At 40.7% G+C, this 13,768-nt stretch overlaps 1 protein-coding gene across 6 annotated transcripts in view; it reads right to left on the bottom strand.

Annotated features, from left to right (window-relative positions):
- RRAGB (Ras related GTP binding B) overlaps positions 1-2,430 on the bottom strand; it is a 38,286-nt gene extending 35,856 nt beyond the window's left edge. For 2 of the 6 annotated variants that reach the window (XM_025468505.3, XM_025468510.3), the window contains exons 1-2: positions 1,756-2,422; positions 870-903 (exon numbers count right to left, since the gene is read on the bottom strand). In XM_025468505.3, coding sequence (XP_025324290.1) covers positions 870-903; positions 1,756-1,847 — 126 coding nt within the window. In that variant the 5' untranslated portion in view covers positions 1,848-2,422. Of the gene's footprint in view, positions 1-869; positions 904-1,755 lie in introns of all 6 variants that reach the window. The other 4 variants (XM_025468508.3, XM_025468507.3, XM_025468506.3 and 1 more) reach the window with 4 other exon arrangements.
- Between the last annotated feature and the right edge of the window lie 11,338 nt (positions 2,431-13,768).

The following is a 13,768-nucleotide window of genomic DNA, read 5'->3' as shown; positions in this document are numbered from 1 at the left end:
TACTTAAGTGCTTCACATTTACTCATTTAAACTTCATAACAACCCTATGAGATAGGTAATATTATTATCTCCATTTTACAAATAAAGAAACTAAAAGCCACAAAGATTTACTCCAGAATTGTGCCCTTATTGATTCTGCCTAAACCCCAAGGTAAGGCACAGTACCATAAGAACATAAGGGAGGGGTGCCTGGCAGCACAGGCATGATCTCAGGGTCCTGGTGATCAAACCCCATGTAGGGCTCCCTGCTCAGTGGGGAATCTCCTTTCTCCTTCTCCCTCTGCCCCTCCCTCTCCTCATGCTTGTTCTCTCTCTCTCTCTCTCTCTCTCTGTCTCAATTAAATAAATAAAATCTTAAAAAAAAGAGCACAAGGGAAGGAATGCTCAATTCCACCTGGAAAACTCAAAGATCTTATATAGGTAACACTTAAGTTGGGTTCTACATAAATGTGCAGGAAGAGGCCTGCAGTGTAGTATTTGTGCATGGCTTGCACAAAATGCAAATTAATTTGTAAATTTGGAGAAAAACAGATTCTCTTTGGCTATAATAGGGTGGTACAGGGGTCACAGATCAGTTTAGTCAGGAACAGATTTTTAAAGGGCATTCTATACTATGGAATCATTTCAATTTTATTCTATGGTTTTGGTAAAGTTATGAAAAGGTCTTAAGTATGTGACTGACCCAATTAGATTTAAATAGTAGAAAAATCAAATCTGATAGCAAAGATGAAGACAAGAGTCAAAGAGAACACATAGAGGATTCCTGTAATGGTCCAGGAAAGATGGTATATATAAACCACAAATATATTTCCTGAATTGTAACTTCTTACCTTTACTTTCATGTATCTGGAGTACGTAATATGTCTTACCTTTTTCTTCATGGCTGTATTTGGTAGTACCCACCTGCAGATATAAACCAAAAGACAGTTTCCAGGGTCCATTGCCTTAGATTGGAATTTAAAAAATAAATAAATGTGGAGGTACAAAAGAACATGTTTAGCACAACAGCTGAGTACAGCTGTGTGTATGAACTCAGTTAAAGTGGCTCTTGTTTTCCTAAATTATAAAACTGGGTTCAAGCTCCCTATCCCCTAATTACAATACTCAGGATATGACTCCTAAGACGACTAGCCTAGTAATATAAATGAGCGAAAAAAATTCAAGATTCAATTTTTTTTACCATCCTAAAGAATTTATCAAAGTAACATATACAAGTGCTTTAATAAGCCAAAAAATATTACCTTATTTGATTGTCCTCTATTATTTTTAAGTTAGCCTATTTTTAAAATCTGGAAGTATGTTTAGCCAGCTGTCCTTCCAAGTCAGATTGCACTCCTTACAGGTACAAGGTATACACAATACAAATCTCAAATTCAGGTACAAAGAGGCACTGAAAGCACTTTTCAAGCCACTGTTCTCTGCCCCAGAAATACCAACCTTTTCCCTAGTCTTATCCTCGACATGATGTTAAATCTCCTATACTGATAATTCAAAGGAACTCAGAACTACCTTCTCAAATAGAATACCCCCCAAAAAACCTCAGGACTGATATCAAGCCCACCCCAAATGCTGTTTCTACCCAGTTAACCGCCAACCAGTCCTCTTGCCAGTTTATCCTGTCACCAAAAGCATGAAATCAATCAACCTTAAGGGTAAATGAAAGCAATTTATCATAGGTGGGGTGTTCTAATTCACAATATTATCTTCAGTTAGAACCCACCGCCTTTCAGGTTTGACATAACAAACTTCACCCACCCAAGCGATCCTTCTGGTTCCCCTATGGGAGGATCCATTCTTGGCCCCAGATTCTCTTTCTCCGTTTTTCTCTCAGAGTCAGATTCTTCCATCGTGCAACAAGTCCTTTCCAGTTCTTTCTAAACCGCAGTACTCTTTTCCTTTCTTTTTCTTTTCCTTGTTCACACCCTCAGTCGCCTATTTTTATTGCCTGTGGCCGCTAGGCCTGCTCTATTCTTGCCTCCGCCTTTGTCCACTGGGGGACTGTTTTCCCCACGGTTACCTTAACCTCTTCGAACTTGGCCTCAAGGCAGAGCCGATTTGGCCAGCTCAAAGGCTAAATGATTTGGTGGTTCAGAGGAAAAGACGGGGGATGAGTGGGAAAGGGGGAGGGGTCGTGTCGAGTTTGGGCCTCAGGCCCAAAACGCAAAGGTGACTTCCCCCGCAAAGAGGTGGGGACGGCGGAGGTGGCAGAAAGAGCAGACCCGTGCGGTAGGCACCAAGAGCCAAACGCTTCCGCCGGCTTATTGTTACCGAGCCTGGTCGCCGGAGAGCGTCCGCCGTTAGCGGCAGTTACAACCTAACCGCCAGCCCTGCAGGATCCCAGGTACCTCACCGCAGGCACGGACTGCAGGACAGGATCACGTGGGCACCTGCCGTAAACCCGGACTCCGTCACGTGACTGCTGCTACCCAAGGGGCGGGTGAACTGGGAAGAATACCATAGAGACTGTGCGGGGGAAAGATAGAGTGCCGCCAGTCGCCGTCATGTGCTTCCAGCTCTCCCTAGGCCTTGAGCCGGTGGGGAGCTAGCTACCAGTATTTAGTCGCTTTCTTAATGGGCCTTCTTGGCCCAGCCTGTCAGGCACACAGAATTAAAGGGGAAGTTTTCAATTTCAGAACTTAAAGGCTAGCCTTTGAATGTGTGTGTGTGTATGTGTGTGTGTGTGTGCGGTGGTCATCGTGGTGGTGGTGGTTTTTAACTGCTATTTTATCCTTAACATTTTTTGGTGAGGAAGGCCAAGCATTGTTTTTGTCTTCCTGTTAAGTCTTTGTATTCCTGTTTTTTATTACTAGTTCCTGTAACCAGACTTGTAATGAAATGAATTAATATATCCAAAGTGATTACAACTGTATTCTTCCACATACTAAGCACACAATGAAAGTTATTGCTGGGGCCAGGGATTTGTTGGGAATTTTAGGACACATATTCATCTCCCCACTTGTTTAAAACTGGAAGTAAGGTAAATAAATTCTCATAGATCACAGCATGAAGACAGTAAAGTCTAGAATTGATAACTGAAGGGCTATTGTTAGGTATTTACATACTATAGATATAGAGACCTCCAAATAAAATGGCCAAAAAAATTCAAAGTTGTTGCTTCAGGAGAGGAGCAGGGGATAGGAAATGAGAGGACTAATGCTTCTCATCTTAAGTCCCTTTGTACTCTATCATCAATCATCTACCTACCTGTAGGTAGATGTATCATGTATATATGTTATTTAGTAAGAAAGGAAAGGAAAAAAAATGATGGAAGGGAGGGAGGGAGGAAGACAAGTAAGAAGGGAAGGGAAACTGGATAGAACCAGGATGTTATCTGATTCAAGATTTCCCCAGTTGCAGGGCAGCACAGGTGGCTCAGTGGTTTAGCACCACCTTTGGTCCAGGGCCTGATCCTTGGAGACCCAGGATCGAGTCCCATGTCAGGCTCCGTGATTGGAGCCTACTTCTCCCTCTGCCCCTCTCTCTATATAGATAGATAGATAGATATAGATATATATCATGAATAAATAAATTCTTAGAAAAAGAAAGCCTTTGAAAAAAAGATTTCCTCAGTTGTGGTTCTATATGGTCTCTTCTCATCAGAACTGCCATGCCTTAAGAAAAATTTATTTTATTCTGATCACAGCTTCCTTAGCCCTATCACTCCCTAGTCTCCTCTTTCCTTTCTATGAGCTGCCCCTAAACAAGCTCTTGTTCTAGTTTTTTTTAATGTGGTGAAATATTTTGAGCCCCAAACCATGAAAACACTTTAGATTAATTACCCTCCATACCAGACAGTGAAAACACATTCTGATGTAAAGCAGTGAAAGCAGACTTTATTCAAGAACTACTGACAATAGTGGGGAAAGCTGAGCTCTATTCCAATATGCACAGAGGTAATTGGGCCTTTTATTTATTTTTAAAAGATTTTATTTAGTTACTTATTTTAAAGAGAGAGAGAAGGAAGGAGAGAGTGCAGGGAGAGGAGCAGAGGGAGAGACACAAGCAGTCTCTATGCTGAGTGCAGAGCCCCATACAGGGCTTGATCCCTGAGGTTAGGACCTGAGCTGAAATCAAGAGTCGGAGGTTTAACCGACTAAGCTACCCAGGAGCCCCAATTGGGCCTTTTAAAGGGACAATGAGGAAGAGGGGAAGAACTAGGCCTCATTTGAGTCAGAGAAATGAAAAATTATAAAAGGTTGTTCAGAGTAAATATAATTAAGCTGTTTGTTAGCTGACAGTTATCAAAGTTAGGAATCTTCCTTCCCACAGAGACTTGAAAAAAAAAGCCCTATCCTTCCTGGGATGGCTCTCAAGTCCTTGAAAAAGACACTTCTGAGTTTTAAGAAATACATATTCACAATTGTAAGCCCTTTATAGTAAATGATATGAGAAAAGTAGGTCAGGGGCCTACCATGAGTCTAGAACAAACAGTAAATTATCTTTGCTGTGTTGAGTTTTCTCAGTCAGGCATTTTAGTGGAAGGTTGGGATCTACAGAGAGCTGGAGGTTAATCCTAGGGGTATGGTGAGTCTCTTGGTGCAGAGGTTTGGACAAAGTTATGTGCTGAGAGGTCTGCTGTTCTCATTAATCCATTTTCTACAATCTCTCTGTTCTTCCCTACTCTTCTTCTATTTTTATTCCAGCTGTTATTATATCTGGTCTGGATAATTGCAATAGACTGCTAAGTGATTTTCCTACAGTGACAGCTCCAAAGTTGTTAGGAGTGGGAGGAATAATCTTCATCAGTCATCTCACCCCCCAAAAAGTATTCATTGGAAGTAATACGTGCACGTTATGTAAAGGCAGCTTTCAAACATATCCTCCAGCCTGCACTACCACTAGGCATCACCAGCCAAATTGTTCCCTTACACTGTTCTATTATAGAAATTCACTGTCTTTCTGTTGCCAGTCTCCCTTTTGACCCTTCCAAACAATCACATTTATCTACCCAGTGTGACTATTTCCCTCAAGGTCCATGAAGAACAGATGAAGAAAGGGAGAGGGAAGGGATGAAGAAGAAAAGAGGGAGAAGTGAGGAGATGAGAAGAGGGAAGAGAAAGAGAAGAAAGGAGAAGATAAAGAGGAGTAGAAGGATGGGAGTGGAAGAAAGGGATTTGAAAAAAGATAGACGAAATTAGCCAGATTAAGAGTTAATTCCAAAGTAGTTGAATAAGACTGTTGATACATTGCATTTCTATATGGTCTGAAGGTTGAGATTCTGATTTCCACCCAGCCATCCTGGACTGCTTATTTTCACATTTTCATCGAAGAATCTTAGAGATAAAAAATAAACTTTGTGTTAAAATAATTTTTAGCTTTAATTATACATACTTTCCAAAAAGTGTTGGTTAAACTCTGCAGAGTTATTCATGCATCCATTTAGTAAATATTTATTGAGCAGCCATTCAGTTCCAGAAACTATAGACACTACATATACAAACTTCTATTTCCAGTCCTACCGCATGTCAGATGTTTATATCTGACACTTCAGCACCACTATACTCATATACACATACACACACACATACAAATACATTATCATTTTGTCTATCCAGATCCCACACCATATTTTTTTCAACATCCATCTCAGCAAGAAAAAGTAATAGACCCCTAAGATCCAGTAAGATATGTTTCCTTATACTCCTTAAATTCATTCTAGTCACTTTTATCCTCAACCACATCCATGGATGCCCAATTTGAAACTGTCCCTCATAATTTCCCTCTCCTTTGTTTTCTCCACTCCCCTTTCTTTCTGTTTCCATAGCTCACTGATGTTTACCAGAAACCCATGAGCTTCTTCCTCCTATTATTTTGAAACAGACTAGAATTTTCCGTTCCTCTCAACAAGGCTGGCCCTCAGAGGAAACTATTTTACCAGAGGCTAACTTGCTGGGTTTTATCAGCGTATAGCTTACCTGAGGAAAGGGAAATAAACAACTCCAGCCCACTTTTTGACAGCTCTTTCTTTCCATTCCCACCCCTTTTTTTGAAATGTCAGGAAATAATCTTCCAGTTAACTAGACTTACGGATTTGATTAATGAAATTCTAAAGGAGGGACTTCTGGTTTCATACCCAACATGTAAGGACCCTAGGAGTTTCCACTCCATACAAACAAGTAAAAGCCCGAACAAGCTGAAAAATCAACAAATCTTAGATTTATCAGAGAAGTGACGTCACAGGACAAACTACTATCCCTAAAACTGGAAAGAAAAGCAGATGGATATGGAGAATGATAACTCCTTAGAGAAGAAAACCATACACAGAAACATCTGTAGGAACCACGATCAGGATAGAAAAACCTAAACTGTAGTTGACAATTTGTTGGAGGATCAATGTGGCCAAGTCTGAGAGTTAAAAACTCCAAAGCAGCACAGAGAGAAGTCTCCACACCTTTGTGAATTTTACCTCCGGGAACTCTACTAGTTCTTCACAGTATCAGAGAAAATTATCTTCCTGCTACTGGAAGTGAGGTTTGAAGTGCCCATTTTGAAAAAAAAAAAAACTGGAATTTTCTGTTCTCAACAAGGCTGGCCCTCAGAGGAAACTATTTTACCAGAGGCTAACTTGCTGGGTTTTATCAGTGCATAGCCTGATACAAAAGTCCAGCCCACTTTAGACATACTTTTCCCACCCAGAGGAAGAAAAAGCCTGAGAAGCACTGGTAAAGATCACAGTCTAGAGACACAGGTTCAACAAAGATAGACATAATCATAGAACTATATATTGTAGCCCCTCAAATGCACACATGCATTCATAACACCACACTACTGAAAACCTATTTGCCAAAGTCCCTTTCACCTCTACATTATGTCCACCTTTCAAAAAAATTACAAGTCATACAAAAAGGCAAAAACAAAGTTTGAAGAGACAGATAAAGGATCATAACCAGAGTCAGATAATGGCAAAAATTCTAGAAAACTGAATTGTGAATTTAAAATAACTATGATTAATATGCAAACGACTCTAATGGAAAAAAGCAGACAACATACAATAACTGATAAGTGATGTAAACAGAGATGGAAATTCTATGAAAGAAGAAAAAAGAAATGTGTGAAATAAAACCACTGTAATAGAAATAAGAATGCCTTGGTTGGACTCATTAGTAGACAAGACACAGCTGAAGAAAGAATCTCTGACCTTGAAGATATGTAAAAGAAACTTCCAAAACTGAAAAGTAAATATTAAAAAGACAAAAAAATAGAAGGATGTGGGATAACAAAAAAGGTAAAATATGCATAATGGGAATACCAGAAGGAGAAGAAAAAGAGAAAGGAACAAAAACAATATTTGAAGGAATAATGATCGAGAATTTCCCCCAACTTAATGTCAGTCATCATGTCACAGATTCAGGAACCTCATAGAAAATGAAGCAGGATAAATGCCAATAAAAGGGAAAAAAACTATATGTATGGTTTAAGAAAACGATCCAGTTTCATTCTTCTACACGTGGCTGTCCAGTGTTCCCAGCACTGTTTATTGAAGTGACTGTCTTTTTTCCATTGGATATTCTTTCCTGCGTTGCTGAAGATCACTTGATCATTGGGTTGAGGGTCCATACTAAATGTGAGACAGGAATCCATCAAAATGCTAGAGGAGAACACAGACAGCAACCTCTTTGACCTCAGCTATAGCAACTCCTTGCTAGACACGTCTCCAAAGGCAAGGGAAAGAAAAGCAAAAATGAACTATTGGTATTTCATCAAGAAAAAAAGCTCCTGCACAGCTAAGGAACAGTCAACAAAACCAAAAGACAACCTATGAAATGGGAGAAGATATTTGCAAATAACATACCAGATAAAGGGCTAGTCTCCAAGATCTATAAAGAACTTATTGAATTCAACACCCAAAAACCAAAGAGTCCAGTCAAGAAATCGGCAGAAGACATGAACAGATATTTCTCCAAAGAAAACATACAAATGGCCAACAGACACATGAAAAAATGTTCCACATCACTAGATATCAGGGAAATATAAATCAAAACTACAATGAGAAACCACCTCACGCCAGTCAGAATGGCTAAAATTAACAAGAGAGGAAACAACAAATGTTAGAGAGGATGTGGAGAAAGGGGAACCCTCTTACACTGTTGGTGGGAATGCAAGCTGGTACAGCTACTCTGGAAAATGGTATGGAGGTTCCTAATGAACTTAAAAATAGAGCTACTTTATGACCCAACGATTGTAAACTAGGCGTTTACCCCAAATATACAAATGTAGTGATCAGAAGGGGCACCTGCACCACAATATTCATAGCAGTAATGTCCACAATATACAAACTGTGGAAAAAGCCATAATGTCCATCAACAGATGAATGGATAGGGCAGCCCGAGTGGCTCAGTGGTTTAGCGCTGCCTTCAGCCCAGGGCCTGACCCTGGAGACCCGGGATCGAGTCCCACGTCAGGCTCCCTGCATGGAGCCTGCATCTTCCTCTGCCTGTGTCTCTGCCTCTCTCTCACTCTCCCTCACTCTCTCTCTCTCCCTTTCTCTCTGTGTGTGTGGCTCTTATGAATAAATAAATAAAATCTTTAAAAAAAACCCAGATGTATGGATAAAGGAGAAGTTATGTATATATCAGCCATCAGAAAGGATTAATACCGGAACGCCTTTGGCTCGGGTCGTGATCCCAGGGTCCTGGGATTGAGTCCCTCATCAGTCTCCCTTCAAGGAGCCTGCTTCTCCCTCTGCTTATGTCTCGGTCTCTCTTTCTGTGTCTCATTAGTAAATAAATAAAATCTTTTTTTAAAAAAAGAATGAGGAACCTCCACACAGTTTTCCAGAGTGGCTGCACCAGTTCACATTCCCACCAACAGTGTATGAGGGTTCCCTTTTCTCCACATCCTCTCCAACATTTGTTGTTTCCTGCCGTGTTAATTTTCCCCATTCTCACTGATGTGAGGTGGTATCTCATTGTGGTTTTGATTTGTATTTCCCTGATGGCAAGTGATGCAGAGCATTTTCTCATATGCATGTTGGCCATGTCTATGTCTTCCTCTGTGAGATTTCTGTTCATGTCTTTTGCCCATTTCATGATTGGATTGTTTGTTTCTTTGGTGTTGAGTTTAAGAAGTTCTTTATAGATCTTGGAAACTAGCCCTTTATCTGATATGTCATTTGCAAATATCTTCTCCCATTCTGTAGGTTGTCTTTGAGTTTTGTTGACTGTATCCTTTGCTGTGCAAAAGCTTCTTATCTTGATGAAGTCCCAATAATTCATTTTTGCTTTTGTTTCTTTTGCCTTCGTGGATGTATCTTGCAAGAAGTTACTATGGCCGAGTTCAAAAAGGGTGTTTCCTGTGTTCTTCTCTAGGATTTTGATGGAATCTTGTCTCACATTGAGATCTTTCATCTGTGGAGGTTCCTCAAACAGTTAAAAATATACCTGCCCTACGACCCAGCAATTGCACTGTTGGGGATTTACCCCAAAGAAACAAATGCAATGAAACGCCGGGACACCTGCACCCCGATGTTTCTAGCAGCAATGGCCACGATAGCCAAACTGTGGAAGGAGCCTCGGTGTCCAACGAAAGATGAATGTATAAAGAAGATGTGGTTTATGTATACAATGGAATATTACTCAGCTATTAGAAATGACAAATACCCACCATTTGCTTCAACGTGGATGGAACTGGAGGGTATTATGCTGAGTGAAGTAAGTCAGTCGGAGAAGGACAAACATTATATGTTCTCATTCATTTGGGGAATATAAATAATAGTGAAAGGGAATATAAGGGAATGGAGAAGAAATGTGTGGGAAATATCAGAAAGGGAGACAGAACATAAAGACTGCTAACTCTGGGAAGCGAACTAGGGGTGGTAGAAGGGGAGGAGGGCGGGGGGTGGGAGTGAATGGGTGACGGGCACTGGGGGTTATTCTGTATGTTAGTAAATTGAACACCAATAAAAAATAAATTAAAAAAAATAAAAAAAGAATGAATACCTGCCACTTTCATTGACATGGATGGAACTGGAGGGTATTATGCTGAGCAAAATGAGTGAGAGAGGGACAATTATCATACAATTATCATATAGTCATTCATATGTGGAACATAAGAAATAGCACACTCATATGTGGAATATGAGAAACAGCACAGGATCATAAGGGAGTGAAAACTGAAGGGGAAGTTATCAGAGAGGGAGAAAAAACATGAGAGACTTAACTATAGGAGATAAACTGAAGGAAGATTTATATTTCTTATACTTACTTGCTTTAGGAGATAACAGTTTATTCAAAATAATAATGGTAGCAAAGATAGTAGAGTAATAGGACACCCTAGGCTTGCCTAGTCACTTGACCACAGCCACATAAATATTAAATAATTCTGAATACTCAGGAAATAAATCCAAGGACTGAAAAAAATAAACTGCACAATTAGAAGGAGAGAAGAGGCCACATTGTGGAATTTAGGAGGTGTAGAGACCTGATTTGGGGGAATAAATGGATCATAGATGCTGCAGAGGGGAGAGATCCCTGGTCATGGAGAGAGGAGAGAGGGCAGGGGGTGGGGCACCCAGGAGATCACATAAGGAAAACACTTCCCCAAAGTGGGGGAATGAATGCATACTGGGAAAATCAGAGGGGCTGATTTTTGTGAGGATTTACAATGAGTGGGGCTCAAAGACTGGAGTTTTAGAGGTCCATGGGCATGACAGATGTGGACCCCTGAGGGTACTGCAGTGGTCCTGTAGAGAAGAAGGGCAGAAGCCCAGTAGCAGACAGCTAAGCTGAGGATCCCCTGGGATGCACTGGGAGAGATGGTTCCCCTTTCTTCAGCATATACGGGAGAGGTGGCATTGTTTCTCTTAGGACAAAAGAGCCAGTGGGCACCATTACCTTCTTTTCCTATCTCTTAGCATAGATGCAGAGATACCTGCTAAGGGCAGCTAACCTGGACACTGGCTTCTTGCTACACTTTTCTCAAAAACCCAAGCTCCTGCACTTTGGTGCAGATATTCTTCTGGGTCAAACCTACATCAGTCCCAGTGCAGACAGACATTCTCTCAGAGGACCAGTGCATTTCCATGCCATGTCATATCCCTAAAATTTGAAGTTGTACAACTCAGCTGGCCTGCCTAGAATAGAACAAAGGTGCACTCTGTTGCTGGGCATGCAGACAGCCTGGACACAGACAGGGTGAAGGCAGAGATCTGAGGGATGTCTGGGACACACGAGAGGAGATTGCTCACTCTTCTGAGAGGGTCCCCAGACAGCAATGGACATGAAATCCCCTCTCCAGGGAAGAGGAGAGGACTGTCACAATTTCCTTCCCTGCCCCTCAGAATATAGTAACTTCAGTAAGCAGCATAGACAGCACCAACAGTGAGGGCTTAAACCACTTACACCAAGCCATGTCCCCCAAGTGCTCTGCAGGTGTTGCTTTTCTCTGGCAAGTGTGCCTGAGAACCAGAGCAGTAAGCCCCTCCCCCCAGAAGACCAGCACAAATACCCTGCACACATCATGTCTACTGACCATAGAGTTTTGCAAAGCTTCAGTTCTAGTGGAAATAGCATCAGGTCTCTTTTAACAAGCAGACCAGAGCACACTTAATCAAAACTCACCACACTCTGGTCAAGGTCCAAATACTCCCCACAGCACGCAAGGAGAAACTGCGGAGGACTGATCTGAGGGAAAGAGTAGCCAAAACTGCAGCAGAATGTATACGGCATTTGCAAGAGACAATTCCTGACATGCCAGGTGCTTCACAGTGTAAGACCTCTTCAAAAAGCCAATACTCTCAGTAGCAAGAAATATTATAGATTTTCCTAACACAGAGAAGGTAGAGGCCTAAACAAAATGCCAAGATGGGGGAATTCATCCCAAAAGAAAGAACAATAAAAAGTCACAGCCAGATGTGTCACATACACACAGAGAAAGGCAAAATCTCAGGTGTGACACCATGGTTTGAGGATCCCCTGAGTCACAAGAAAAATGGGTGGCATCTAAGGGCTGCACTATTCCCAGGCATAGGAGCATGGAAGCCAGCAGAAAACAACGAGTCTAGGTGCCACCTTCTGCTCTGTATTACCACAAAATTTGAACCACTCAGTCACGTGACCACTTTTGTGGGATGGGTCCAGCAAACAGCAGAAGTGTAAGTGACAAAGACTGTACCTAGCCTCAGCAATCAGAAAACAAAAAGAGATAAAAGGCATCCAAATTGGCAGAGAAGAAGTCTAACTTTCATTATTTGCAGAGGACATAATACCATATATAGGAAACCCTAAGGACTCCACCAAAAATTTGCTAGAACTGATATATGAATTCAGGAGTCTCAGGATACAAAATCAACATACAGAAAACTGTTGCATTTCTATACACTCATAATGAAGCAGTAGAAAGAGAACTTAAAGATTCAGTCTCATTTACAATTGCACTGAAAACTTTAAGATAACTAGGAATAAACCTAACCAAAGAAGTAAAAGATCTATTCTCTGAAAACTACAGAACACTTACAAAGTAATTGAAGATAACACACACACACACACACACACACACACACACAATGGAAAAACATCCCATGCTCAGGTATTGGAAGAACATATATTATTAAGATGTTTATATCACCCAAAGCAACCTACACATTTAATGCAATCCCTCTCAAAATGCCACCAGCATTTTTCACAGACATAGAAGATACAACCTTAAATTTTGTATATGGAAGCACAAAGGATCCAGAATAGCCAAAGTAATCTTGCAAAAGCAAAGCAAAACTGGGACATCACAATTCCCAACTTCAAGCAACATAACAAAGCTGTAGTGATCAAGATGGTATGGTACTGGTACAAAGACAGACACATAGATCAATGGAACAGGATGGAAACCCATAAATAAACCCTTATGTAAATGGTCAACTTATCTTCAACAAAGCAAGAAGGAACATCCAATGGGGAAAAAAGGGTCTCTTCAATAAATGGTGTTGGGAAAACTGGACAGGCACATGCAAAAGAATGAAATGACCACTTTCTCACACCACACACAAAAATAAATTCAAAATGTATGAAAGACCTAAATATGAGCCAAGAAACTATCCAAATGCTAGAGAAGAACACAGGCAGCAATCTCTTTGACCTCAACATCAGCAACTTCTTACTAGACACATCACAGGAAGCACAGGAATCAAAAGTAAAAATGAAGTCTTTGGATTTCGTCAAGATTAGATGCTTATGCACAGCAAGGAAAACAATAAAAAAAAAAACCCTAAAAGGCAATCTTCAGAATGGGAGAACTTATTTGCAAATGACATACTAATAAAGGGTCAGTATCCAAAATCTATAAAGAACTTATCAAACTCAACACCCAAAGTCAAATAATCCAGTTAAGAAATGGAAATGAACAAGAGGTAGTGGAAGGCAAGGCGGGCAGGGAGATGGGGTTGACTGGGTGATGGGCACTGAGGAGGGCACTTGATGGGATGAGCACTGGGTGTCGTACTATATGTTGGCAAATCGAACTTCAATTATGAATAGACACTTTTCCAAAGAAGACATCCAGATGGCTAACAGACACATGAAAAGATGGTCAATATCACTCATCATCAGGGAAATACAAATCAAAACCACAGTGATATACCACATCACCCTGTCAGAATGGCTAAAATTAACAACACAAGAAAAAACAGATTTTGGAGAAGATATAGAGAAAGGGGAACACTTTTACACTATTTGTGGGAATGCAAACTGATGCAAGGAGTTTGGAGAACATTTTGAAGTTTCCTCAGAAAGTTAACAATTGAACTACCCTATGACCCAGCAATTGTACTACTAGGTAT

This window comes from Canis lupus, chromosome X (assembly GCF_003254725.2).
Source record: "Canis lupus dingo isolate Sandy chromosome X, ASM325472v2, whole genome shotgun sequence".
NCBI classification, from domain to species: Eukaryota; Metazoa; Chordata; class Mammalia; order Carnivora; family Canidae; genus Canis; species Canis lupus.
This window is presented reverse-complemented; position numbering and strand designations above follow the sequence as displayed.